Here is a 25526-nt window from a genome sequence, read left to right as displayed (position 1 = left end):
AACATGAGAATGGCTTCGGGATGATACTTACGGGCAATATTCAGATGAATTTGACATTGCCGCACTTACAGGGCGATTGATCATTGATGCATCTCATCCTGTTTATGGACCGCGCTTCGAGGCTTACAAAGGACTGGCTTCTGCTGGAAAAGCTGGCTGTTCACTTATGGTAGCTCAACTATCCCATGAGGGACGTCAAGCTCTGGCTGCAAACTCGCGTACCACGGCAGTTGCACCATCTGTCGTGCCCTGCCGGAAGTTTGATGAGGCTCCGTAAACATTTCCTTCTTAGTTGGAAACTTGGTAATAAATAGTTTGATAGCCACGGACGCCCAAAATGCAATGTTTGTGACATCCCGAGAGGCAACTCAAGCGGATATCGATATCCTGGTCCAAGGGTTTGTGTACGCGGCAGAGAACTTGGAAGCTGCGGGGATTGATGGAGTAGAGCTGCACGGTGCCCATGGCTACGTGATCGCGCAATTTCCTATCGCCGCGCACAAACAAGAGAACAAACAACTATGGTGGCTCTCTGGTCAACCGGATGAGTTTCTTGCTAGAGATCTCCAACAAAATACGCACGAGGACGTCGCTAACCTTCATTATCAGTGTCAAACTCAACGGCGTCGAATTTCAAGGGGGTGGTTTCGAAGCAAACGAGGCTGCTGTGGTCTGCCACGTGCTGCAAGACGAGGTGGGAATAGACGTTATTGAGCTGAGCCGCCGCACGTTGGAGAAAGTAGGCCATGAAGGGACCAAATACGACAATAATGTCTGAAGCATTCTTCCTCCGATTTGCCGGCTAATCGTTCCGTACTTGGGCAAGACAGCCACAGAGCGCCGCACCAAAGTTTTCATTCATGGAGAGCTGCGGACCGTCAACGCCATGGCCAGAGCGCTGGATCTGGTGGATGCGATTGGTATCGCTCGCCCGGTGGGGCGTAGTCAAGCCAGTATCGCCTTTTGACAACGATAGCACTCTTGGGCTTACTTTAGCTGGTTCCCAGATGCAACAGGTAGCTTCTGGCCGTTTGATTCAAGTAACAATGGGGCAATTGACTCCTTTTTGAAGGACAGGGAGGCTCACGAAGCGGCTGCGATTAATGACTACGCAAGGAAGCGCCCGTGATTCCCCATCGTAAGTTCCGTTAACAACACACCGTATGAGAGTCAGGCTTAACAGCCCAGGAAACCCACGGGGGGCTTAAAGACAGAGTTCTTCTAGTTAATTGAATAATGTAGGTGTCCCAAAAAGGACAAGACTACTTGCCGCGCCACCAATCATGATACCAAATATGTAATTCTCATGGGTGAATATATAAGATATATGAGCGTTGCGTACCTCTTAAAGCTGCCCCTCAGTAAGTTGGTAGGTCTGAAATAAATCTTCTGCTTTGAATATTAACATACAGAATATAGGCTACATGTGAGTTCAACAGAGCTTTTGTGGCGAGTTCGCCACTATCGACCAATTACATCCAGCATGCGAACACTGGGCCTATGATCCAAGCCCAAGATTGATTGTTCATGCGACATGAAATATTAGGCCCGAGTCAATGATAGTATACTATGTCCAGCGGATTATTATTTCACCAGTAGCACATTATCGACGTCTAGCATGCTAACAGTCCGATTTGATGATATTGTAAGTCAGGTCGGAATTATGGGGAAAGCGGCGGATTTCTTACCCCGGGAAGCTTAATAATCCTCGGGTTTATTACTCAAAAAATGTATCTCTTCTCGTGTTGAGCTTGCTAACTTCATAATCTTAATCGTCCCTTACACAGCTTGTGAGATGGAATTAACGTATCAAGTGAATAGACGAAAAGGTTTGGGACAGCCACAGTCCTTAAAGAATTAACTGACCGATGTATAGCCTGCGACTTGTGCTTCTTCAAGAAGATCAAGTGCGACATGCTTGAACCAGCCTGCTCCAACTGCCAGCTTTACAAGGCAGAATGCCATACAACGAGAGCTCGGAAACGATTCAGAAAACCCATTCAGCCACAGAGAATGGAGCCGTCCGGATCTCCAATAGCTCCTGATCACCCAGTCATGACTAATCAAGACGTGTATGTCGACTGCATGATGCTTCACAAATATGCTCGACTCTAGCTGACTACAAAAGGACGAGTCGCATTGAAAGGATTGAATCGAGACTTGCTCATATAGAGGAGCGCATCGGACAGGTGATCGCTGCTACTACGATGGCTCCGGCCACCAGTCAGTCGCAAGAGACAACACCGTCATCATTCCCAATACTACCACAATTTCTTCCAGAGATGCCTCTAGTTCATACTGACAGCCAAGTTAACTGCATCTTAAGTCAGCCCTCTAGCTTGGATCAGCCAATAGATCTGGCTGCATCGGAAATTCCAGCTTCAGACATAGGGTGGACCCACTCATATCCGTGCATACCTCCTTTCGAAGAAATCCAGCCCATCATAGAAAACTATTTCACACATATGAACTCGCTAATGCCGCTCTTCTCGCGGACGTCATTCATCCACAGGTTGCAAAGGTATTACGCCTTTGAGTGTGAAAATCCTCGAAAAACATGGGCAGCCATCAATATTGTCCTCGCGCTGGGTACCCGCTTGCCCACCTCGCCGTCTGCTGATTTCGAGCTAGCAGATGAAGACAGCCAAGTAGCCAAGTATGTCAATAATGTCCAATCTATTCTTTCGGAGCTGGTCACACGAGACGTGGATTTGCTCAGTCTGCAAGTCATACTAGGACTCGTCATAATCTTCAACAGTCTAAAAGACTCAAGTCCAGCAGTGGTGCATATTGGGACGGCGATTCGCCTCGCCCATCGTTTGCGCCTCCACAACCGAGATCATCTGCAAAATGATTGCTCTGATGAGGCTCTAGAGAGTAGCCGTGTTTTTTGGATTGCCTACATCTTCGATAAGGATATTTCCATCCGCTATCATACACCATCAGCTCAAGCCGACGACGACATCGATCTACACCTCCCAGTTGATATGCCTCCTGATGGAGCTGGGAACGTATACGCCAAGGATGGCCGTTTCTTAGTCAACTTCTTCCGGCTCCGGTTGCAGTTGGCTCATATTCAAGGACAAGTGTATAATCAACTCTTCTCTACACGGGCCGCCAAGATCACGCCGCAGGAACGGCAGACACGCGTTGCTCTCCTCCACAATCAGCTGGAGCGCTGGAGATTGACAGTCCCATCTGAATTGCAGGCCGATGTCGTCACGAAGCATGCCAGCCGCACAGCGCTTTTCTGGCTCTGCATGACACACTTCTCGTATCTTGGATGTCTGGTTATGATTCATGGGATGTGGAGCCACGATACTGAGTGGCGGAAGCGTCTGAAACCTTCGTCCTCTGGGACTACCGGAAATACAGACCACTCTAAATTACTTCCGCCCCTCCCTAAAGGCTGGAAGTATTGCGTGCAGATGAGTAGGCATTGCATGGCTCTGATGTACCGAACTCCCCTAAGCGATTGTAGTGTATGGTAAGTGCGCAAAGTAAGACCCTAGACGAGGCATCTGCACGACCAACTAACAAAATATGGTAAAGGACGAATGGATGCGCGTACTTCTCGGCCTTGATGATTATTCTGGCCAATCTCTTCGAGTATCCTATGCATAAAATGGTGGATGACGACTTGCAACTGACAAGCTACGCGGTGAAGACATTTGATAGAATGAGCGATGTGTCGACTATCGTGCAGATGAAACGTCTGAACATAGTTGCTGCCGAGCTAGATCATCGCGCGAGGTTAGTGATTAAGCATGTACAGCGATTCGTCGCAGTGAACAAGTCTCCTCCTCCTCCAAACAGACTCTATAACCTCGAGATCGATCAAGACTGGCTGTCTGGTTTGCAGTGGGACTGGGGAAATGATGGTGTTGAAGCCTGGCCGAGCATGGACGTCTCGGTGGTAAATGTATGGGATCTGTATTAGAATAGCGAAAACCCCACATTTAAAGCAATTCTTTTGACAATAGGGTATTTATATCTTTATTCCATGTAGGAATTTCTTCTACACAAAACACTTGCCGTTAATGTAACTTCGTTTCCGGCCGCCCAAAAATCGAGGCAACTCATGTATGGCTTGTGGATATGCAGACGGATCTACAAAACCCTAACTCGCTGTAGAAAAAATAGCAGACTCGCTTGTAGAGTAGAGCTTGCTTATCTATACATTATAATGGAACCCGATCACCAAGCCAAACATGCGCAGAGTGACCAGGTGCAAGAATGCAATTTGTAAAATACCCAGCTCGCGGGCAGATTGGTACGACCGGGTCCGGCGACGACTTTTTTTCAAGAAGGGGCTAAATATATACCTGATTACGATTGCTTGGCCTCCATCCACAGTGTCGATTACCGAAGCAATATCTGGAGCATGGTCCTCGAAGGTAATATTGTTTTTGGGGCGGTCCGTTTATATGCCCTCAATTGTCTTATAGCCCATGCTTTTTGTATTTTATTATCTAGCCGTAAATAAGCGCCGTTTTATAGCGGATGAGTACATGTACTATAATATAGTAAATAAGCACGGTAGTGTAGTGGATAAGTGCTGCATTGTGGTGGAAAGCCCTGTATTATAGCGGCTGAAAGTATACATGTATGTAAGAACTTCAAGGTTCCGCCTTTCTGGATATTAAATACGCCTGCTTGGATGCCGTATCAGCCGCCCCTATGATAATTCACTCAGCGCCCTATTATCAGTACCATGAATCGCACACACTGCGATCTGGATCGAACAGCCTAATACATATACCTACATATAACCTAGATAGTCAATCCTTAATATGGCATCAATTGAACAACGGGTTTAATTCCATCATCAGTTACGTAGATAAGAAATGCTTAATTGATCTTATGTAACTTGTCTATGTACATTATCTTCCAAGATTTGCACGTTCAGAAGCCTAAGGTTGGTGTGTAGCGCGACACGGCGGTCGTACTTGTCCTTAACGACACTCAAGACGACGCGACTAGCAGAGACCGCATCGACTCTGGTATTGACAGTGATCAAGTCAGAAGCTTTGCACATATATGCCAAGAACTCATCAAAATGCAACTCGCTTCTTGCCCAGGCGTCGTCCCAGCCAGGGAGCTCAGTGAGGGGGAATGAGAGACGAAAAGCGACATGACGGTGATAACAACCTCCATCCAGTCATTGCAACAGAAGGCAGTGAATGCTGATTGGCCCAAATTAGAGACGAATTCAAACATCATCCTTATTTGCGCGACGCAACTTTCAAGTTTTGGTATTGAGAAGATGTAGCCAGAGGATCTGTTCTTAGGTTGCCCCGGGAAGAAGAGGGTAGCCAATTAGATAGATGCGGAAAAATATCGCCGAGAACTTCACTGGTACTTCTAGGCTTTTAGGTTTATCTCAGAAATCGCAATTTGAGGATTCTTACCATCATTGGCAATTCGAGCGAGCATGCGCTGTTGGAGCTCTCGACTTTGGGCCTCCAATCCTAACAGCACAAGTTGGCTCTGTTGCTCACTTGCCGCCGTGCCCTCATTCATTGCATCTGTAGCGGTGTTGGTATAATTTGTAAATTGTACGAGATAACTCAAGGCGTAGTCCCCATCGGACCTTGCACATCTTTGCAGAAAGTCACAGCAAGTAGCTGTCCAAGCGGTGAACGGAGGTATCACGTCCATCTTCTTCCAGGGGACTATGAAGCTAGAATTCTCTGTAAGTCAACATTCCCACAGTATATATAATTCCAGTAGAAAGCATACTTTGATGCAGCGTAGAACCAGGAAAGATATGCGCGGATGCCGTCAAGCAGTTCCGTTGTCACTTCGGAGTTGATATCGCCTTTCAGTTCAGCCAACTCTTGATCGAGTCCCATATCTCGGATCATATCACCTGCGATGCGGAGATACTGAAAGGTTTGCTTATTTTTTGGCCCGAGATGGAATGGATACCTATAGTTGTAAGTCTTTACTTATTGGACAAAGCGATGAGACACCTATTACCAGGCACAATAGATGAGTGTACCCTGCAAAAGTTCAATGCTTCTTTCCCCGCCAGCCACAAAGTTGAGGCCTAAAACTTTTCGAAACTCTTCATCGTAAAGGCTATGTCCCTGAAGAGTCCGCGATCCAGACGCGGCGGCTGAGGTCGCTAGTAAAACAAAGGGCTAAGAGGCAGAAAGGCTCAAAACCGTGTCTTCAGGTTGAAGGTTAATACAGGGAAAATGAGACAGCATTCTGACGAATGAGGTTAGTAGAGATTCGGCAGAGTCGAGATTGAATTGGGGCTTTGCATGGAGAGACTGGATGGAGTGGCTGTGAGAGGACGAAGGAGTGGGGAAGTATGTCATTGGTGAGGATATGAGATCATTAACGTCAGAATCCGACTCGGAAGGAAATATGTTTTCGAGGAACTGTATATGGCTGTCGCGCAGGGCGTTGAAGTTCTCATCAACATCAGGCAGAGACTGCACGTCAAAGTCATGGTGAAAGTCTTGGACTGGCGGCTTGCGGGCGGCAGTTGAGGTTATGCTGTATCGCCAGGGCTGACTATCAAGTCAGTAGCCATATTCACCTCAATCTTAGATCATTAACCAAGACATACAACTTTCTTCTTCTGCGGTGAGTGCGTGGGCCTGTTCGTGATATACATTCTCTCTTGGATTCAAAACATCTACGCGTGAGGCTGTCAGTGTAGCTCTTTGCCATCGGCACATTTTCCCTATCCTTACTTGCGGCAAACTCTAGGCCGTTCGCTTGGCTGGCATTTGACCTTGGCCGCTCTACAAGCCTCACATGCTATTGAAACAATCTTTTGTGCGAAGATGCCAGTTTCTCCAGCAGGAGAGACACCAACTATGTCCATAGCGAGGGCATGTATTACTGTAGATGCGCCGAGCGTACTGTGAGATACTGCTTCTCAATTCCCTTGGGCAGATTGAGATCCTCTATGGATTTAACGGAGCTCAAAGATCTTCAGTGCAAGATGCAAATGAAAGAGTGTCCGTCTCATACAGAAGCAAGAATTAAAATTCCGTCAGCCTTAGACAAACAGGTTATTACACTCTTCAAGGGCGAGAGCACGAATTTTGAAGAAACCACCGTTACTGTAGGTAATAAGGCCATGCGGGATGATGCTGCAACGGAGGAAGTCGGACTGCGCGAGTACTTCCTATCCAAGGTAGAGGTCGAAGAGGCCGTCCGCAATGGCAACTTCAAAACCTATACTCTCATTCGGCCCGCAGTCCTTCATACAGACTTTATGTTGCCATACGTCCATAATAACTTTCCAGGGCTTCCGACAGGTGGAGAGCTAGGCCATGGCTTCAATGACGGCGTTCGAATGTTTTATACAGATTTATATGACGTTGGAAAGTACGCCGCAGCAGCCTTGGGAGACCCAGCTAGATTCGCTAGCCAAGAGATCGATCTAATGAATGAACTCCTTACTATTGAGGAGGTACGCGACATCCTTGTCAAGGTTAGTGGCAGAGACGTGCGAGTGAGACGTTGGACAGCTGCTGAAGTAAAAGGCGTGAAGAATACTGTCCATGGAATGCTATTTCATCTTTGGGCAAACTCAAGGAATATAAGCCCTTATTTACGTGTAGTTAAGGAAACCCAAATAAAGCTTGGTATAAAATTAACTTCACTAGAAACGGCATTACAGAGGGACAAAGCTCGCCTTTTATAGTGTTTGCCCATGCAATAGCTAAGATATATATGGTAGTATCTTTATATAAAGAGTTCTTTTTGTTTAGTTAATTTACTTTTAAAGGAATTTTTTTTTTTTCAAGGGACAGCTTGTCCAGTATCCAAGCAAGTGTACTTGGTATCCAAAAAAGCGGGGCTTATAGAAGGAAAGCTCTTATAGGTGTACTTCAGTTTATACAGCATGAAACCTTCCGCTATAATACAGCGTGTATCCGCTATAATACAGCGTCTCTACACTATAATATAGTGTAATTAACGCAGCGCTTATTTATTATAATATAATGTGTTTTATTATATTATAGTTAGTATTTTATTATATTATAGTTAGTATTTTATTATATTATAGTTAGTATTTTATTATATTATAGTTAGTATTTTATTATATTATAGTTGGTATTTTATTATATTATAGTTGGTATTTTATTATATTATAGTTAGTATTTTATTATGTTATAAATGTTCTTATTTTAAGCATTAAATCTCATTTCTTATACATCTACATTTACTTACATACTTACTTTAATATTCTGACTCGACTCAAGTAAGGATATACTAACTGTAAATAGTGTAAATTATTGAATACTCATACACCTGCTTGAACGCTGGATAAGCCGTCCCTTAAAACATTAATGGTGCCAGTATCTAACTTACCTTATCGGATAACCCTGCCACAAAGTATTGTAACTCCGGCCATACAGAAGTTATACCTCGCTGCACACGCGCGATCTTACAGACGCCTACACTAAGGGATATGTGCGTTAAGGCTGTGCTACTATGCAGTGAATACCGACATAAATATTAGTATTTAATAGAAGAGGTTTCAGTACAAGCTATATAGACGATTAGCGCTGGGGTTTGTCCCCGAAGATAATATATTATATTGCTGGCAGAAGGTTCTAAGTAAATACCTGAAGACTGAGCTCAAGGTGAAGCCTCCAGGTAATGAGTGGGCCGTGTAGATGAACTAGTATTAATATTTGAGGTACACGAAGGCAGCTTTGAAGTAGGGGAAGAGAGCTTTGAGGTGGTCAAGTTAGTACTGGGTCCCTTGACGTAGCATCGTGGCCAGGGCAGAAGCCATCACAGTTAGAGGCTGGTATATTGATCAGCTATTGTGCCTATTGATTCAATATCAGCGAATGTTTTCTCTTACAGTTGACGGGTAGATTCATGCAATATAATAATGAAGCATTAAAGAACAGAAGCAGAAAATAAATACAAGGCTGGGTCAAATTAAGAAACGCATTTCCTAAGCTACTCCACAAAACCAAATACTCATGAGATGTTCTTTTGGCCAAATATTACCACTAAATATAGCGTAAAGGTATGTCAATAACCAATTACAGTCCTTTAGATTAACAAAGATAATATATTTGCCCCGTAAATGCTTGGTAGGCATACGCTGAGGGTTATTAGGTAGATATGCGAGGTATATTACAAAGCCACTATATTACGTAGCCACAGCTTAAACTGGACACCGAACATTTCAATCGTTTTCGTTTACACAGTATCAAAATTGAGAAGAAAATAAAAGACAAAAAATGAAGAAAAGAATGAAACACAAAAAGAAAAACAGTCATGAATTGCACGCGGTGGGTGTGGATATTATAGACCCCTTTTTTCTTTATATAAACTACAGCAGAAGATGGATTTTTTTCATTCTATATTCTTTGCCTTTTTCCACCGCTTCACTAACCTAGAAGTATCTCCCATTGGAATATGAAATGGGAGAACATCTTGGCATAAATAGTGTGCGGTAGTATAGAAGCCTAGCAATCCTGCCAAGAACCCGAATACTCCAGCGGCTTTCATAAGTGCGATGTTCAACCTTGTATTTCCATCTGCAAGTGCAAAATACGAGCTTGCCTCTAGAGTAAAGCAAACCTCTATGGTAATAAATATGCAAATGTATACGATATTACTAGACGCTATTAGTCAAAAAACATCCGTCTCAATGTCTAGTTTTAACTTACAAGGCAACGCTTGCGACAAGGAAAAAGAAATTCAGAACAGCCCAAACTACGAAATTAATTAGTTTGACAACTGAGAAACGTGAAGAGTACGTGATCTCTTGTACTTAAAATAAAAAAACCCATGGCGTTATAAAATTCAGGCGTGTAGCCACCAAATACATCAACGACACCCAAAGAGGGTATCATTATTGCGCCATAGCCACCGTAAAAAAGGCCTATTCATACATGCACGATTAGTGTTAGTAAAAGTAAGAAACGTAATCGAGACCTCGTTCCTTTGGTGAAGAGGGAAAATAGAACATACCGAACGCACTCAGTACTGTATACGAGAATGTATTACCACGCACCATCTCCCACTGGGCTGATATAAGTAGTGCAATGCAGGCGACGAAGCATAGGTCTCCAAGAAAGACGGTTTGGTTGGAAACGCCTCGGAAGCCCATCATGGAGAGAGAAACAGTGAGGAGACTCGTTGCAAAGCCGCCCATAGCAAGAGGGGACTTGGAGAAGTTTAAAATACAGTCGTTAGTACTTGCTTCTATCTAAAAGTTGGGTTTTATTCCGGTCCTTACAGGGTTGGCAAGTCTTGGTCCAAGGGTTTGGTATACCACCTGCACTTTCTCAGCACTCTCCTCATCACCATTAGTGACAGAAGATATCAAATGTGACATCGGCGCCATCATATGAGTTCGCAGGACCACAAAAGTATTCACTACGGGGTAGACCTAAGCCGAGCGATTGCTGTGGTAGTAGTTGCTCTTATAGATTAAAGACTCGAAGAAAACGAGAATTGGAAAAAAAGGAAAGGCACTCTACTCATATAGTATTCTTGGTTATTCGCCTTCAGGCATCGTCAATATCATTGCGTAGGTAGTTTACGGTCAAGACTCCCACTAACCTCTACTTAGCACGTCCTATGGTGGTGCCAGCTGTCGGTAATTGCATATTTTGACCATTATTGCGGGCGACTCAGCTCCTCAAAGCTTGCTCTATTGCTATTAAGGGAAACTTCTTGGGGGCTGAGCGGCAAGAAAATTGACATGATTGGGAGATTGCCATGTTTACGTAACATTCCGAGGGAACCCGATTGTGTCGCTGGAGATATTGAGAGATCCTAATTCGCAATGCATCATCTGCTCCGTACGTATTGTCGTTTCTGCGCTTAGCGCGACACATACACATGGTTCTAGTTGCGTAAAAGAAAGAGGGGGCCGAAGTAGGGGAGGAGTTGGATTATCCCGTCCCAACAGACAGCAGTAGGGGGGCTTTTGAGGGATGCCGCAGCAAAGCGGCCGGAAGGGACATGTACCTATTGCTATTTTCTACAAAAACACTCACAGTTGCAGTATTTCAGCTACGTGTCTGAAAAAGCAGTCCCATAATGAATACACTTGAAGGTAATTTAACTTTTGGGTACCTCGATGTAGGGCGGTTTACCTGGGGACAACTCTCATCAGCGTATAAATCACATTGAGCGCTATTCTTATTAGCGAGTACATAACATGACCATATTCTCAGTCTACGCGAATGCTAGGTCGGATAAGGAACCCGAACACCACCACGCTACTACAAATCACGTCTTCGAGTCACGCTGGACTGGGAAGCCGAGTAGGTACTCTTCCCAGCCCCTGTTGCAGAAGGAGAGAGGTAGCTGAATGGATCATTATGATAAAGTTTCAGCGCCATTATGGAGCTGGCTTGAATATCGACCCATTTTAGGACCATTGGGTGGGATTCGCTACCTATCTCTTCATTGTTCTTCAGCTGTCGTAAAATCGTATAGTAGTTCAATCCCCAGCAGTGATATCAAAAGGTTGCTATTCATGTCGAATGTTTCAGATACAAAATCCTCCTGAGCAGCGTCTAACTAAGACTGAAGCAGTAAACTCCGAATATGAAGCTATGTGGATGCCGCCACCTATGAGGCCGTCCCAGCTACCGCTGCGGCAAGGTTTTCACCATACTCAGGTGACCCGACATGCAAGGGACGACATTCAAGCGGGAGGGTCTGCTCTGCCTTAAAAGCCTTTGGTAAATTAATGGGAAGGTGGTTTGGACAACGGAGTCCACAGAAAAGGTAATACTGTACAACATACTGTTATAAAGTGCTCATTCTAACCAAATAATACGTATATCCTTGTTCCCTTAATACGTGCAAGACGGAGGAACGCGTTATCGATTCCCTCGTCGCCATCATGCAAATTGAGACTAAACAGGCTGTTGAGAGCGTCGATGCCCTCTTCACTAAGCCGTTCGACCTTGGTATATAGCAAACCCTAAATTTTCGAGGATATATTTAAATACACACACTTTTCTTTCTTGTTTAAAAGAGGTATAAATAGGTCAGGATGGCGGATGATGCATAGGAAACGTTACCCTATCCAAAATGGGCATACGTAACCCGCAGTTGGAGGCCGCTATGTCCCCAATCTTGGCTATCACTCGTAGAGCAGGAAAAGAAGTGCGGCGTCTACTACAAAGTCTCGAATCAAGCGCGGGAGTTTGCCGATCAAGGATAAAACATGATTATCGCGGTCATGAACTATACTGCCATTTTTCAGCGTATCGCTAGAGAAGAATTGTGGTTTGCGAAAGAGACTCAAAGTCTGATGAATTAGAAGGATTTTGAGTTCCGACTCTCGGTGACGGAATTCTTATGAGCCTTAGAAAAACACGTCTAGGGGGCGAGAGCGAGTGCATGGTGGATCTCGAAGCTACGAACTGTATGGGACTAGGTGCGAGAATGGCGCAGTATCTATTCTTTATTTTTGAGCAAGCCGCTCAACGCCCTGCTGATCAGACGTCAGAACGATGAAACTATGGGACTGGTGAAAACAAGTGTATAAAAAGTGTATAGCAATCCAATATTTCCGGAGCCCTGGAAACTGCAGGTCCTCCGGCCTGGCCAGTCCATCAGCATCGCCTACAACCAGCTGCCAGGCAAAATGGCCAGACCCGACAAAATCTCAACATTGTATTCCGCGAAGCAGTTAACCAACCATGCTGTAGCCGCCGGCGGGTTACTCAGGATATTTTACGTGCTATTCGTCATAATATCCATCCCATTAAACTTTAAAACACCTTTTATGCAGATTGAGATTGGTGATCTGACGTGGGTTTCCACTCAAACTGATGTCACCCCGATGTCGGCCAGAGTGTCTCCGAGGTCGATAACTCAGTTCTTGACACGAGAGTCGGTAATCTCAATAGCAGGGATTGCAAAGTCGACGGGGAGGAATAACATCAGCGATGGTCACATTAGGGCCCTTCAGGTAGCCCTTAAAGAAGAACGCAGGTTCCAGCTCGACTACGGCTTGATAGGCTTCCTTAGAGAGATCTTTTGGCCTTCGTCTAGGAAGAAGGTGCTCAACAGAACGCCGTAGCCTGCATGTTATTGGCGGTACTGTCCAAGTTGTATCCTACATGATGATCTCCATCTGCATTCTGGACGATTATCCTCCAAACCTTGAAGGCACCATCGGCGGTGGGTTTTCTTTAGGAGAGGATCTCAGTAAAGACCTGGACAAGTAAACAACATCATCTTGATCAGCAACAACTAGAGGCTCGGCTTCAGTAAACAAAAGAGCAGTTGTCACATGCTGCACCTAGTCTGCTCATCAAACTATATAGAGAGCCTTGCGTGCTTGTAGAGACATCTTTGTACGTTTTCCAGGCGAATTGGCCACATTTATACATAAAAAATGAAATGAAGGGAAGGAAAGGAAATTTTTGCTTTTTATGAGATTTTGATTGGCTATTATATTAGAGGTGGTTTATTAATGCGTACAGAAAAGTGATAATAACTGTACAGAAATAGAAATTACTCAATTTTATGCTTATACCTATTTCTATTTCGATGTTTCCTGTTTCAATCAATACTGTTATTTGTTATTTTTGCTAATTAGAGTACATTATTTATATTTTGCCGAAGTACCGAAATAACAAAGGCAATTGGCTTAGGTTTTGCTTTATTATATATATATATATTTAAAGAGTTCTACAGCAATTTGTATCATGAATCGAAGATGTTGTAAAAGCTAGCATCTTTTCCCCCCAGTTTGTAACAGAAATTAGCTCTGATGTTGATTACTGACTTCTTAGTATTCGCCTTTTAAGCCATAAAATTTGGCGTTTCCTGTTATTGCTAAAAGCTGGGCGGTTTAAAATAACTCTTTACCACGCTGTATGGCCGCCATCTATGACCATATTACTCCCTGTCATAAAGGTGCTAGCATTACTCATTAGAAAAAGCGCGGCACCTTTAAATTCGCTTGTTTCAGCCAGTCGGCCCATCATGTTGGCACCACTCCATCTTTCTCTCAAGCCTGGTACTTCCTCAAAGTTCTTCAATACCATTGGTGTAATTATGTGTCCTGGGCTCAAGCAATTGACACGGATACCGCCCTCGTTATTCTCTGTAATACCGCTCCACTCCATAGCGAGATTTCGTGCCAGCTGTATTAGCGCTGCCTTAGAAGAATTATAGGCCGACGATAGTAATCCCTTATTTGCAACAGACCCAGTCATGCTAGCGACGAAACAAATACTTCCACGATTCTTATATTTAAACATCATTCTAGCCGCTGCCTGGGTTGTCATGAATGCTGCTGTGTAGTTGGTTTGCAACATCTGATTTATATCCTCCGCCTTGTACTCTATCCCCGGAGTAAGCTGCTGTATACCAGCAGCAGCAATAACGCCTTGTATTCCACCATTATTATCTGCGATCTCCTAGATGAGCATATTGAGATTTGGTATATTGTTAACATCCAGCTTTCTATACTTTAATGAGCCACCCCATTCTGGAACGGCGCGCTGGGAAGCCCTTTACCACTCTGGATCAAGTTCCGGTAGCCAATCAAGGCAGTAAACTATATAATAGTTAGACATATGGCATATATTCTATAGTTCATCAGATTTTTAGTATTATCTTTACCTCCTGCCTCAACAAGTGCTTCTGCCAAGGCCAAGCCTAAGCCTCGAGCACCACCTGTGACAATGAATGATTTGCCAGCTAGGTCAAAGTCGGCAAACCGCTTAACACCCACTTCAGTCTCCTTTGGCAGTCCGGTGACGTTAGATCCAGCCATTCGAGTTGTACCGTAGTATCACCCATTATTCCCCTGAAATGTACATGGTGTACATGTTACCAGAGGAGCTCTAATGGTCGTTGTTTGCCATATTGTCGGCGCCGCAACTGTTACCTGGCGCCAACCCGAAGGAGTACAGAGTCGAGCAACTAATTTGGTGGTCATTGGAATTTTGTTCTTTTTTCTGTAAAGTATTTCAGAGATTGATAATGGTTCATGAGGTGGAAGAATCTGACGCCGCAATGCAATTTTTAATCCTTAAGTATCATCAGATTCTAATTTTTGGCCGTATTATCCTGATACGTTTATAACGCCATGACTCCCGTTAGTCATGATTGATCTTCGCCCAAATTGAGAATGCTGACCTTGTAGACATGTAGCCAAAATGCAATATCACATCATAGAGGTCTTCACAGGTATTCGGAGCCAAAGCTCCGAGTGCAGCCTCAACTGGAGTATAGTGGAGAATTCTACTATAGTGGAGTATTCTCTTTACATAAAAAGTTTAAGATTGCAAATGGCGTTATTCCCATCAGCTTAAGAGGGAATATGGTTCCATACTTGGCCCACATAGTCAGGATAGACAAGCTTCCCTCCTACATCTACAGGTACCCCACCTTTTAGGTGCCTAACCATTAAGAACCTCACTCCATTTAACTTGCTATTAAATAAAAACGCCTTTAATATTTACCTTTACAGCCCCCTCTGAGGACTCTGGAGAGATAGGAATATCTATAAACCCTTTAGATACCTAGAGCACAACTACCACTATTGCCCCTGGGCCAGCAATAGCATTATAACCCCAGAAGGAGGTAACTCCTTTAATTCTAGGAATAAAGGAGACTACTGTGCTTTTTTTTACTCTTAAAAAAAGAAAATACTTTAGAGAAGACTTTAAAATAGATAATATATAATTACTTAGCTTTAATAAAGCAAAGCTAAGTGTAATTATAGCTATATAAAAACTATTAAAAGGCCTTACTTCCTTTATTTTCAGCAGCCTAAAGGAAGCTACTATATTTAATAAAAAGGGAAAATCCTTTATTAAAAATAAAATTATAAGCTAAATTAAAAAAATTAATATATAGCAATAGGCTAGATAGAATATAGTATTAAATATAGCTATAATTATTAATTTCTGTTTAGTATAATATATTATTAAACCCTTTTCTACAGTAGTAGAATAAATATAAGTTATTTTTAACGCTGCCTTTAAGACCTTTATTGCCTTTTATATAAACCCAGTAAAGAGGCTTAAAAACCTTAAAAAAACAGGCAGTAACTTAAAAAATGCTTAACTAACTGAAATAGCTTTAGTTAATATATCTTACAGCGCAAGGAATAAATTAAGCGGCCTAAAAGACCTTACTTTAATAGAAGCTCTTGCGCCTACTAAAAAAGCAAACTATAAGAGCGCTAGAGTTATATAGGTATAGGTTGTATTATAGGATATTACTTATAATAAAAAACTATAAAAAAGCTTTAACTTTTAAAAAAACTTTACTTTTAATAATAAAGGGCTGGCCTTTACTGCTAAAAATAAAGAAAATAAAACTATTAAACCCTAAAAAAAACCTAATAACTATATTTTTATTTAAGTCTTACTAGATTATATATAAAAAAAGCTAATAACTATTAAAGTTAAATAAAAAATAATTAAAATAATAAAGATTATTAATAAAAATATTATTTACTTTAAGGAAGTTTTAATAGACTTTGCCTTTAGGGTTAAAAATTAAAATATTAAAAATAAAATTATTATATTTAAGCTAGAGGCAGAAAGTAATAATTTAAAAATTAAAGAAGTATATATATAGAAGGTTTTTTTTTATATAGTATATTAAAAATATATATAGATTTAAGTAAGACTTACTTTATAAATATATTAGTTTTAGAGAAGGTATATATTAGATCTAGAGCTAAAGATCTTTTAGTGGCCTGCTATAAGGCCTTTTTTAAAAAATCTTTAAATATATGCTGCTACTTTATTTTATTTAAAAAGGATGTTAAACCTAGCTTTAGGCTATTTAATAATTTATTTTTAGCAGAAGCCTAGGTTTAAAAACCTAGAATTATATAATACTAATAGTGCTTTAATTTTTATAATCTATAGAGCTATACTAGGACTAAAAGGTACCTTAAGTACAGCAAGCCTTTAAATAAATATAATAATACTATTATTAACTGCCCTGCTTTTTTATAATACACTAACTGCAATAGACTGCATAAGGTAAACTCCTTTAAATGCCCTGCTTAACTAACTATAAAAGACAGCAAGAAGGTTTATATTATTAAAGAATAGCCTAAGGCAATTAAAAACCTAAGACAGCAAGAGTTTATTAAAGCTAACCCCCTTAAGCCTGCTTAAACCTTAAGCTCCTTTTTAATAAATAAATCTAGTATAGATTTTAAAGCTCTTTAAATAAAACTAAAGGTCTAGCTTTTATTATTAAGCTTTACTTTTATGCCCTTTATTAAAACTCCTGCTTAAACTTTTATAATTAAAGTTAACTTTAATAAAAAAAGCTCTTTAATAAAAAGCTCTTTAGCTAGGTTAAAGATTTATATAGTAAAGTTAAATAATAGCAAGGAGAAAGAGAATAAAAATATAAATAAAGCCTTAAATAAAAAAAATAAACCCCTTAAAATAAATCTATAAATAATAGACTCTATTGCAGCTGCTAAAGAAAAACTAGCCTTAAAATCTTTTAAGCTAATATTAAGAAGAATAGCCTTTATTAAAATATTGCTTTTTTACTAATATAGAAAAATAGCTATAATATTATATTTATTTAAGAACCCTATGCTAAATAAGATAGAACCTTAAATAGAAGGTAGATTAAAAATTACCCTGGATTTTAAGTATATAATCTTTTAAATAACTAAAGGAATACTAAACCTTTAGTCTTTATATTTATTAAAATCTTACTTAACCTCTTTAATAAATAACTCTTTCCTTTAAGTCTAGAGAATAAGTATATCTGCTGGGTAGAGGTTTATAGCTATATAATTATAAATATTTATTAAAGAGCCTTAAAGAATACTATAATAAAAACCTTTATTAAATAAAGCTCCCCCCCTTTTTATTTTATTATTGCAGGCAACTTTAACACCACCTATTAAACTTAATAACCAGGCAGGAGATTAAATATAGCAGGCAATAGAATAGTAAAATAGGTTAATAAAGGCAACCTCCTTCTTTCTCTAGTAGACTTTTTTATAAAAGACTTAAGGAAGTGCATTAACTTTATCTTTATAAACTGCTTTACTTTATTATAGGTAAAATACTCCTTAAATACAGGCTTAGACTACTATATAATTATTACTACTTTATTAAAACCTATCTGCTTTACTTTAAGAGCTAGAAAAAAATACTTTTTTTTTAAATAATATAAAGTTTTTAATTAGCTAATATACTCTTTTATATAAACTCTCTTTATAATTAACCTTAAAGAACTATTAAAGAATAACTTAAATAGCTATACTAAGGCTTTTTAAAACCTCTTTAAAAATATACTAAAAGCTATAAGTAAAATAAAACACTAGAATAAATATAGCGCTCTTTAATAGATTAAAAAATATAAGGCAGCCTATAAAGCACTAGAAGCAAGTGCTAAAGGCTTTTTTAAAAGAGCAGAAGCTAAAAAATAATTAAATTTTATTATTAAAAAAAGTAAAAGAGTTTATTAAAATAAAATTATTATAGAAGTAAGTGTAAATAAAAATATCTAGTCTTTAATTAAATAATAAAAAGCTATTAACTATTTTTAGCTCTCTTTATTATTAAATAAAAATAAAAGCATTTTTAACTTTATTAAAAAGGTAATTTACTTTAAAAATAAGCTACTTAAAAGAAAAACTATAAAAAAAAATATTTTAAATCTCTAAGACAAGGACTTTTTTTTTAATAAAAAAATTAAATAAAATATAAAAATTATAAAAAAGAAAGCTAAAAAAGCTATTATAAGCTTTAGTAATACTGCTTTAAGGGCAGATAAAATATTAATAATATTTTTATAGCTTGCTTAGCCAGCAGTTAGTAATTTTATTATAAACCTCTTCTAGGGGTGCTTAAATATTAAGTATTACTTACTTCCCTTTAAAAATACTAAAGTAATTATTATCCTTAAGCCTAGTAAACTTAAAAAGGCATATACTATATATAAAAAATATAAATTAATTTTACTACTGTTTTATATTAAAAAAAGGCTAAAAAGACTTTTTACTTAAAGAGTATTTTTACTAGCTTTAAAATATAAAAGACTACTAAAATAATATTTTAATATACTTTTTAAATAAATAGTATTAAATTTAATAGCCTGCCTAGTCTATAATATTAAAGCAGCCTTTATTAAAAGATTAATTACCTTACTGCTTACCTTTAATATAGCTAAGGCTTTTAATATTATTATATATAATAGGCTAGTTTTTAAACTTAAAAAATAAAGCTAGCTAAAGCTTTTTATTTTATAAATAGACTTTTTTATAAGTAACTAAAAGGCGCTAGTTTATTATAAATATAGCTTTAAGCTATAAGGCATAAGCCTAAAATATAGCGCCCTATAAGGGTTTTTTATTTCCTTAATTATTTTTATACTATACTTTTGCTTTATCCTTTAGTTTAATAACCTTAATATTAGATTTAGCTATATAGATAATATAAGTATTATAGCTATTAAAAAAAATATAAAAAAAACTATTAGAATTTTATAGTAAAAATTAAAAAATACTTTAGATTAAGGTTAATAAAATATAGTATTTTTTAACTTAAATAAAGCTAAGCTAGTTTACTTTTACTATATATAAAAGAAGATTTATTTTAATAATATTAACTTTAAAGGTTAATTTATTTCCCCTTAAGACTTAATAAAATAGCTAAATATATACTTAAACTTTAGGCTATTATTTAAGAAGTATATTAAAGTTATAATAAAAAAAGCTTTAAAGGCAGTTAACTTTTTAAAATCCTTTAATAAAATAATTAAAGAGTTTTTATTAAATATAGTAGCTATAGCAGCTAAGGTATATATTATTTTAGTTACTTTATATAGGCTAGATGTATAATAGCCAGGGGGAATTAAATAATATTAATTAGATTTTTTTAAAACTATAAGCATTAGTATAAATAATTTAATTAAGAAATTAAATAAAGCCTTTAAAACTGCAGCCAAGGCAGTAGTTTTAGTATAAAAAACTATTAACTTAAAAGTTATATATAGGGAATTAGGCTTTCTAAAGGCCTTACTGGCTATTTGTGACGTTCTGATCCTATACCTAGTATAGGGTAATTAGTTCCTAAGGGATAAACCTTTAACGTCGGGTTTATGTTGGCAGAGAGATGCAAGGGATCTTATGAGCGGTCTTAGTTATGTAGCTGATAACTTTAGATGCGAGTCCAATCTGATTGTTATATGAATGCTATGTTAACGACTGACTATTTAAGCTATATCTAATGAGCGTATTGAACGGTCTTATATAGTAAGTTGTTCTGTAGTTATTACTTGTGTAAGTTGCATTATACTTAATGAGAATGCTTCCTTAGAGTCGCAGTCTTATCTCATGAGTAGGTATATATCTTGCTAAAAATACATTTCCTTTATTATAATTAGTTGTCTTGTCTGTGGTTCACCCGGAGGTATATACCAGAGGGATCTTATGTGGTTGGTTCATGACACGATGCCCCCCTTCCGTTGGTCTTGTCCTCAAGGCCTAAGACTATATAAGGTCCTATTCTTCCTTCCTTTGGTAGTAAGTAACCGTGTTTCTTTATAATGCCTCGTGGTATTTTTAAACAACGTTCTTCAGTTCTTAAGAGCTTAACTAATTATTATAAAGCAGCGATAATAGTTATTAAGACTATTGGGGTCTTTATTATGCCTTGTTCTTTTTATAATTCTTATGGCTTGCCCTGCAAGATAGCAACGGGGTATAATAAGTGTCTAGAATATACCCATAGAGGTTGAATGTATAATAAAAATGGCATTTCTCTGGCTGCGGGTAAGCGTTTTTCCTTAGCTTTTAATAAGTGTGTGTTTTATTAATTTGTATTTTTAGTACAGCGTTTGGCAGCTGAAAAGGAGTGTTTGGATGCTGCTGAGCGCCAGGCCGAGCGTAAGCTTTTTAAGCAGTAATAGAAATTAATAGAGTATTAATAATAGTTAATGTTATTGTCTTAATAAATAAATGAGAGTTTTGCGTAATTATTGCGTCTTTAGGAGCAGCGTTAATAGGTTAATGTGCAGGGTGAGCAGATGCTTTATTGCGGGGCTTAGTCTCTTAATGAATTGGATGACTTGGAGCGTGCTGAGTTAAAGGCGGTGGTGGATGTACAGCTTAACGGTGGTGTTAACGTGATTAATTAAAACGCGGTGCTTGCTGATTTAGGCCCAGTGTTTGGAGAAATTTTTTTATCGGCGCCTAAGAGCTAAAGTGTTTAACGGGCTCCTATAAGTTCTTAAGTTCTGAGTATCCTTTCTATTTAATGAGGTACTTGATGTTCTGGGTTTTAGAGTTTTGGTGTACAGCGATAACGTTTTTAATCTTGTATTCTTCCTCTTGATTTTCTACAATAATTTCGTCTAAAATAGGCCTTTCGGTTTCTTCGTTAATTTGTGCTTTTTTGAGTTGTGATATGTGAAAGACTGGATTTTGTATTTTTATTGTATCTGGCAAGGCTAGCTTGTAATTGACTTCTTCGATTTGTTCTAGAATTTCATAAGGTTCTATTTTTCTGATGTTAAGTTTATTACTTGGCCTGTTTATCTTGATGTTTGGTAGTTTATGGCCTCGTGAATGTTGTAGCAGGTAGACTATGTCTCCCTTCTGGAGAATTGATCCTGTAATTCTGTTTTTATCTATATATTTCTTTATGTGCTTACTGATGAATTTAAGCTATGCATACATTTCTTTGTGTAGGTTAATTATTAATTTAGCTTGTAGTTGTGCTTTTTCTGAGTTAGGTCTATCTTGTGGTGGTCTAAATGCTTCGGGCGTGAATCTATAATTTGCGTAGAAAGGTGTTATTTTTGTGGATTCTGATGGTGTACTGTTGTAGTATAATTAAGCTACTGGTAGTTTTTTAACTTAATCGTCTTGTGTAAAATTAATGTAGGCTTGTAGGTAAGCTTTGATGACTTGATTTATGCGTTCGGTTTGTCCGTCCGTCTGAGGGTGGTATACAGTGCTGAGTTTATAGTTTATTCCTAGTTTAGCTATAAGTTCTTGCTAAAATTTGGAAGCGAATGTTTGTCCTCGGTCTGAAATGATTTCTTTAGGTAGTCTATGGTCAGCAGCGATTATTTTTATATAAGTATAAGCAAGGTCTTCTAATGAATGTGACTTTTTATATAGTAAAAAGTAGGCTTGCTTTGTAAGTTAGCAGACTATTATAAAAATACTGTTATATTGTATTTCTGTAAATGGTTCTTTTGACAAGGGTAGATTAATAATATAGTCGAAAGTAACTGATTCTTAAGGTTATTCTGCAATAGGTAACGGCTGTAGTTTTCTATAAGGTTTATGTCTTCTATCTTTCGTTTGTTAGTATATGTTGCAGTGTAACATAATATACTTTATATATTCTCTGAGCTTTTTAATGTTGTAGTATATTAGAACTTGGTTGTATGTTTTTGTTATACTTTTGTGTTTATGCAGCGGATGTTTGTGAATATATTTGACTACTTTTCTTTGTAGTTCTTTAGGTACTTAAATTTTTCTGTGTTGTTTAGGGTATCCTGAGTCTATAGTGACATTTTCTGGGTACTGTTTGTTTTCTTAGTTTTTAATAAATTCTTTAATTTCTTTAAGCATGGGGTTGCTTTTTAGGACTTTAAACATTGCGTGAATTTATACTTATTTAATGTTTCTATTATCGTTAAATTATAGTGCTTGTGCTGTATACTCAGGTACTTCTTGCTTATAATTAATTCTTCTGCTTAATGCATCAGCTTGTCTATTTTCCAATCCTTTACAATAAATAAGTTTAAAGTTAAATTGTAAAAGGAATTTAAAGTATCCAACTTGTCGGCTTAATAGTTCTCGTGTGGTGGTGAAGTAAGCGAGGTTCTTGTAGTCCGTAAGGATTATAACCTTATGCTTGCTTTTATAGCAGTAATGTCTTTATTTTTTAAGTGCTTTAATAATAGCTAACATTTCTCTGTTGTATGTAGTGTATTGTATCGCTGGTCTATGGAGTTTATGTGAGAAAAATGCAATAGGTTGTAGCTTGCCGTCTTCTCCGGGTTAACTTAATACTCCTCCTATTGCAAACATCGATGCATCTGTTTTAATTGTGATGGGTTTTTCTGGGTTAAACATAGCAAGGACAGGTTCTAATGTTATTGCTGTTTTAAGTTCCTCAAGGGCTTTCTGCTGTTCTTCCCCCCACTTAAAAGAAATACCTTTTCTTATTATATTTATCAGTGGAGTAGCTTTTTGCGCGAAGTCTTTAATGAATTTTCGATAATAGTTGGCGAGTCTAAGGAATGCTTGTACTTCTTTAAGCGTTGTAGGCGTTGGCCATTCCTTAATTGCGGCAACTTTCTTAGGGTCTATGTAGATTTCTTCTGGGGTGATAATATATCTGAGAAATTCCACTTGTTGAGAATGAAAAATGTATTTTTCAGGATTGATAAGGAGTTTTGCTTCTTTGAGTTTTTGTAGTATAAGATGGACGTGTTTCTTATGTTCTTTAAGGGTCTCTGAGAAGATGAGGATGTCGTTAATATAAGCTATCGCGAAGTCGTCTAAGTATGGTCCTAATATATAATTTATTCTCTTCTGGAAAGATGCGGGTGTATTAGTAAGCCCTTGTGGTATAATTATATATTTGTACAACCCGTATCTTATAGCAAACGCTGTCTTCTATTTGTCTTCTTCTTTTATTTATGTAAGCTTGTAGGCTCCTGTGAGGTCGAGAGTTATAAACTACTTCTTCTTATGTAATCTATTTTTAATTTATGAGATTAATGGCAAGGGGGTTTTATCTTTGACAGTAATTTGATTTAGTTTACGATAGTCAATGACTAATTAAAGTTTACTATTCTTTTTTAGAATAAAGATAATAGGATATTCAACAGGTGATTTTAATATACAGATGTATTCTTTTTGTAGTTGTGTTTTAATCCATTCTTTAAGTGTTTTTAGTTCTCCTTTACTTAAGTTATATATTTTATAGAACCTTAGTGATTCTCCTTTTTTTAACACTATCTTATGGTCCCATTTTAAGTGCGGTAGTAACCCTTCTTTTAACTAGTTGTTGAAGAGTTTTTGATATTTCTAATATTGTTCTAGGATCAGTGCTAATCATTCTTCAGGGGTAAGTTCCTTTATTTTTAACTTATGCAATTCTTTGTCAAGTCTTATTAGTTCTCGGCGTAAGATGGCAATATGCCTTTGCGTATAAACTTATTTTATTTTTTCCCTTTTCTAATAGTACTAAGGAGGGATGTCTAAAGGGCTGAGGAAAACCTTAGGCTTCTGGCAACCTAGTTCCTCTTCTAATGTTTCTGCATTAGTTCTGTTTAGAGTACTTCTGTTATTACGCTAATGGATTTGGCCTGTTCTCTATTTTATATCGGGTTTGTATTTACATAACCAGGGTATTCTTAAGACGAGGTTATATTTTAGGATATTAGCTATATTATATACTACATTTATAGTGCAGTTATTAATTTATAGCGGCAGGGGATCAGTCCGTCGCTTTATCCATCCTTTATTATACTTAAAGGTTTATCTTTCGGCATGGAAAAGTCAATATAGTTTTTTCTTCTTGTATGCTGGTAACTGCAGGCATATTGCAGTTGTAGCAGATATATAGTTGCTTCCTGACCCACTGTTTATTAAGACACTGAGTGGATTTTTATCTAGTGATACTGTTAAGATAATTCTTTTGTTAGGGTGCTTTTTTTCTTTTTTACTATTGTATTCTAAGTTGATAATGTTTAAGTGTTGTAAGTCCTCCTGCTGCCCTTTTGTAAAGGACTTTAGTAGTTTTTTAAATAGTGCTAGTTTTTGATCTTTTTATCTGCATGTCGTAAACATTTTATTTTATTGCAGTCCTTGAATTCTTTTTATTGATAATCTAGCTTTGCTTTTTTAATTTCTTCTTGCTTATGCTAATCCTATAGTTTTCCTAATTCATGCACTTTGCAGGATTAATTAGTGCATCTGAAAAGGCTTATTTTATCTGAATATTTAAGGGGTTTTAAAACAACTGTCTTAAGGGATTAGTATCATTGGGTAGCTTCCTATATGAGGCAGTATGAATCATTGTAAGGCTCTAATATCGCGCACCAAGGGATACGTATTAGAAAAACGTTCTTTTCAGCCTTTTATTTAAAATACTCTATACATCTGTAAGTAATGTAATTAATTTAACTGATCTAATAATGCAGCGGATGTACTGGGTTAATGTAGTTATGTTCCCTAACTACTTTTCTATAATTAAGGCCTTGAATAAGTGCTTAATTAATGGTAACAGCCTTAATAATATATTGTGTTTCTGAAGTTTGCTTCTATAGGTTATTTAGGTAAGTGTATAATACTATTGGAGTATTTTCCATGTCTGCGCTTGCCTTTTCTACAATGTTGCGTTAGAATGAGTTAAGTGCTATAATTTCAGGGGTGAAATTCTCATAATGTTGTATAACATCTTTGGTTTCTCTGAAGTAACGTCTATAATTGCGTCGTTCGTTATCTTTATCTGTTTCCGGGATAATGCCTTTGACTAGGTTTGCTAAGTTTATGAAATTAACTTAAGGGACAGGTTGTC

The 25526-nt window shown here is 38.0% G+C and overlaps 8 protein-coding genes across 8 annotated transcripts; 4 read left to right on the top strand and 4 right to left on the bottom strand.

Moving 5' to 3' along the window:
- Positions 1-342: 342 nt before the first annotated feature.
- On the top strand, positions 343-778 carry TrAFT101_008143 (uncharacterized protein; the record flags this gene model as incomplete). The annotated part of the gene is made up of 2 exons (XM_066128247.1): positions 343-548; positions 610-778. The coding sequence occupies 2 exons, from the start codon at positions 343-345 to the stop codon at positions 776-778; spliced, it is 375 nt and encodes a 124-aa protein (XP_065984364.1).
- Positions 779-1797: 1019 nt separating this feature from the next.
- TrAFT101_008142 (uncharacterized protein) lies at positions 1798-4036 on the top strand. The gene is made up of 4 exons (XM_024902202.2): positions 1798-1829; positions 1877-2072; positions 2129-3487; positions 3553-4036. Exons 2-4 carry the CDS (start codon positions 1915-1917, stop codon positions 3938-3940), a joined length of 1905 nt encoding a protein of 634 aa, XP_024754504.2. The 5' UTR covers positions 1798-1829; positions 1877-1914; the 3' UTR covers positions 3941-4036.
- Positions 4037-5364: 1328 nt separating this feature from the next.
- TrAFT101_008141 (uncharacterized protein) lies at positions 5365-5867 on the bottom strand (the record flags this gene model as incomplete). The annotated part of the gene is made up of 2 exons (XM_024907164.2): positions 5365-5683; positions 5743-5867. The coding sequence occupies 2 exons, from the start codon at positions 5865-5867 to the stop codon at positions 5365-5367; spliced, it is 444 nt and encodes a 147-aa protein (XP_024754503.2).
- A 279-nt stretch (positions 5868-6146) lies between these two features.
- TrAFT101_008140 (uncharacterized protein) lies at positions 6147-6631 on the bottom strand (the record flags this gene model as incomplete). The annotated part of the gene is made up of 2 exons (XM_066128246.1): positions 6147-6524; positions 6584-6631. The coding sequence occupies 2 exons, from the start codon at positions 6629-6631 to the stop codon at positions 6147-6149; spliced, it is 426 nt and encodes a 141-aa protein (XP_065984363.1).
- A 471-nt stretch (positions 6632-7102) lies between these two features.
- Positions 7103-7517, top strand: TrAFT101_008139 (uncharacterized protein; the record flags this gene model as incomplete). The annotated part of the gene is made up of 2 exons (XM_066128245.1): positions 7103-7459; positions 7512-7517. The coding sequence occupies 2 exons, from the start codon at positions 7103-7105 to the stop codon at positions 7515-7517; spliced, it is 363 nt and encodes a 120-aa protein (XP_065984362.1).
- A 2333-nt stretch (positions 7518-9850) lies between these two features.
- On the bottom strand, positions 9851-10336 carry TrAFT101_008138 (uncharacterized protein; the record flags this gene model as incomplete). Its single annotated transcript, XM_066128244.1, has 3 exons — positions 9851-9880; positions 10013-10165; positions 10238-10336. 3 exons carry the CDS (start codon positions 10334-10336, stop codon positions 9851-9853), a joined length of 282 nt encoding a protein of 93 aa, XP_065984361.1.
- A 2274-nt stretch (positions 10337-12610) lies between these two features.
- Positions 12611-13048, top strand: TrAFT101_008137 (uncharacterized protein; the record flags this gene model as incomplete). Its single annotated transcript, XM_066128243.1, has 1 exon — positions 12611-13048. One exon carries the CDS (start codon positions 12611-12613, stop codon positions 13046-13048), a length of 438 nt encoding a protein of 145 aa, XP_065984360.1.
- A 1444-nt stretch (positions 13049-14492) lies between these two features.
- On the bottom strand, positions 14493-14755 carry TrAFT101_008136 (uncharacterized protein; the record flags this gene model as incomplete). Its single annotated transcript, XM_024904736.1, has 2 exons — positions 14493-14536; positions 14602-14755. 2 exons carry the CDS (start codon positions 14753-14755, stop codon positions 14493-14495), a joined length of 198 nt encoding a protein of 65 aa, XP_024754499.1.
- Between the last annotated feature and the right edge of the window lie 10771 nt (positions 14756-25526).

The sequence above is a fragment of the Trichoderma asperellum genome, chromosome 4, assembly GCF_020647865.1.
Source record: "Trichoderma asperellum chromosome 4, complete sequence".
Taxonomy (NCBI): Eukaryota; Fungi; Ascomycota; class Sordariomycetes; order Hypocreales; family Hypocreaceae; genus Trichoderma; species Trichoderma asperellum.
Note: the sequence above shows the minus strand (reverse complement) of the source record. Positions and strands in the feature narration are given on the sequence as shown.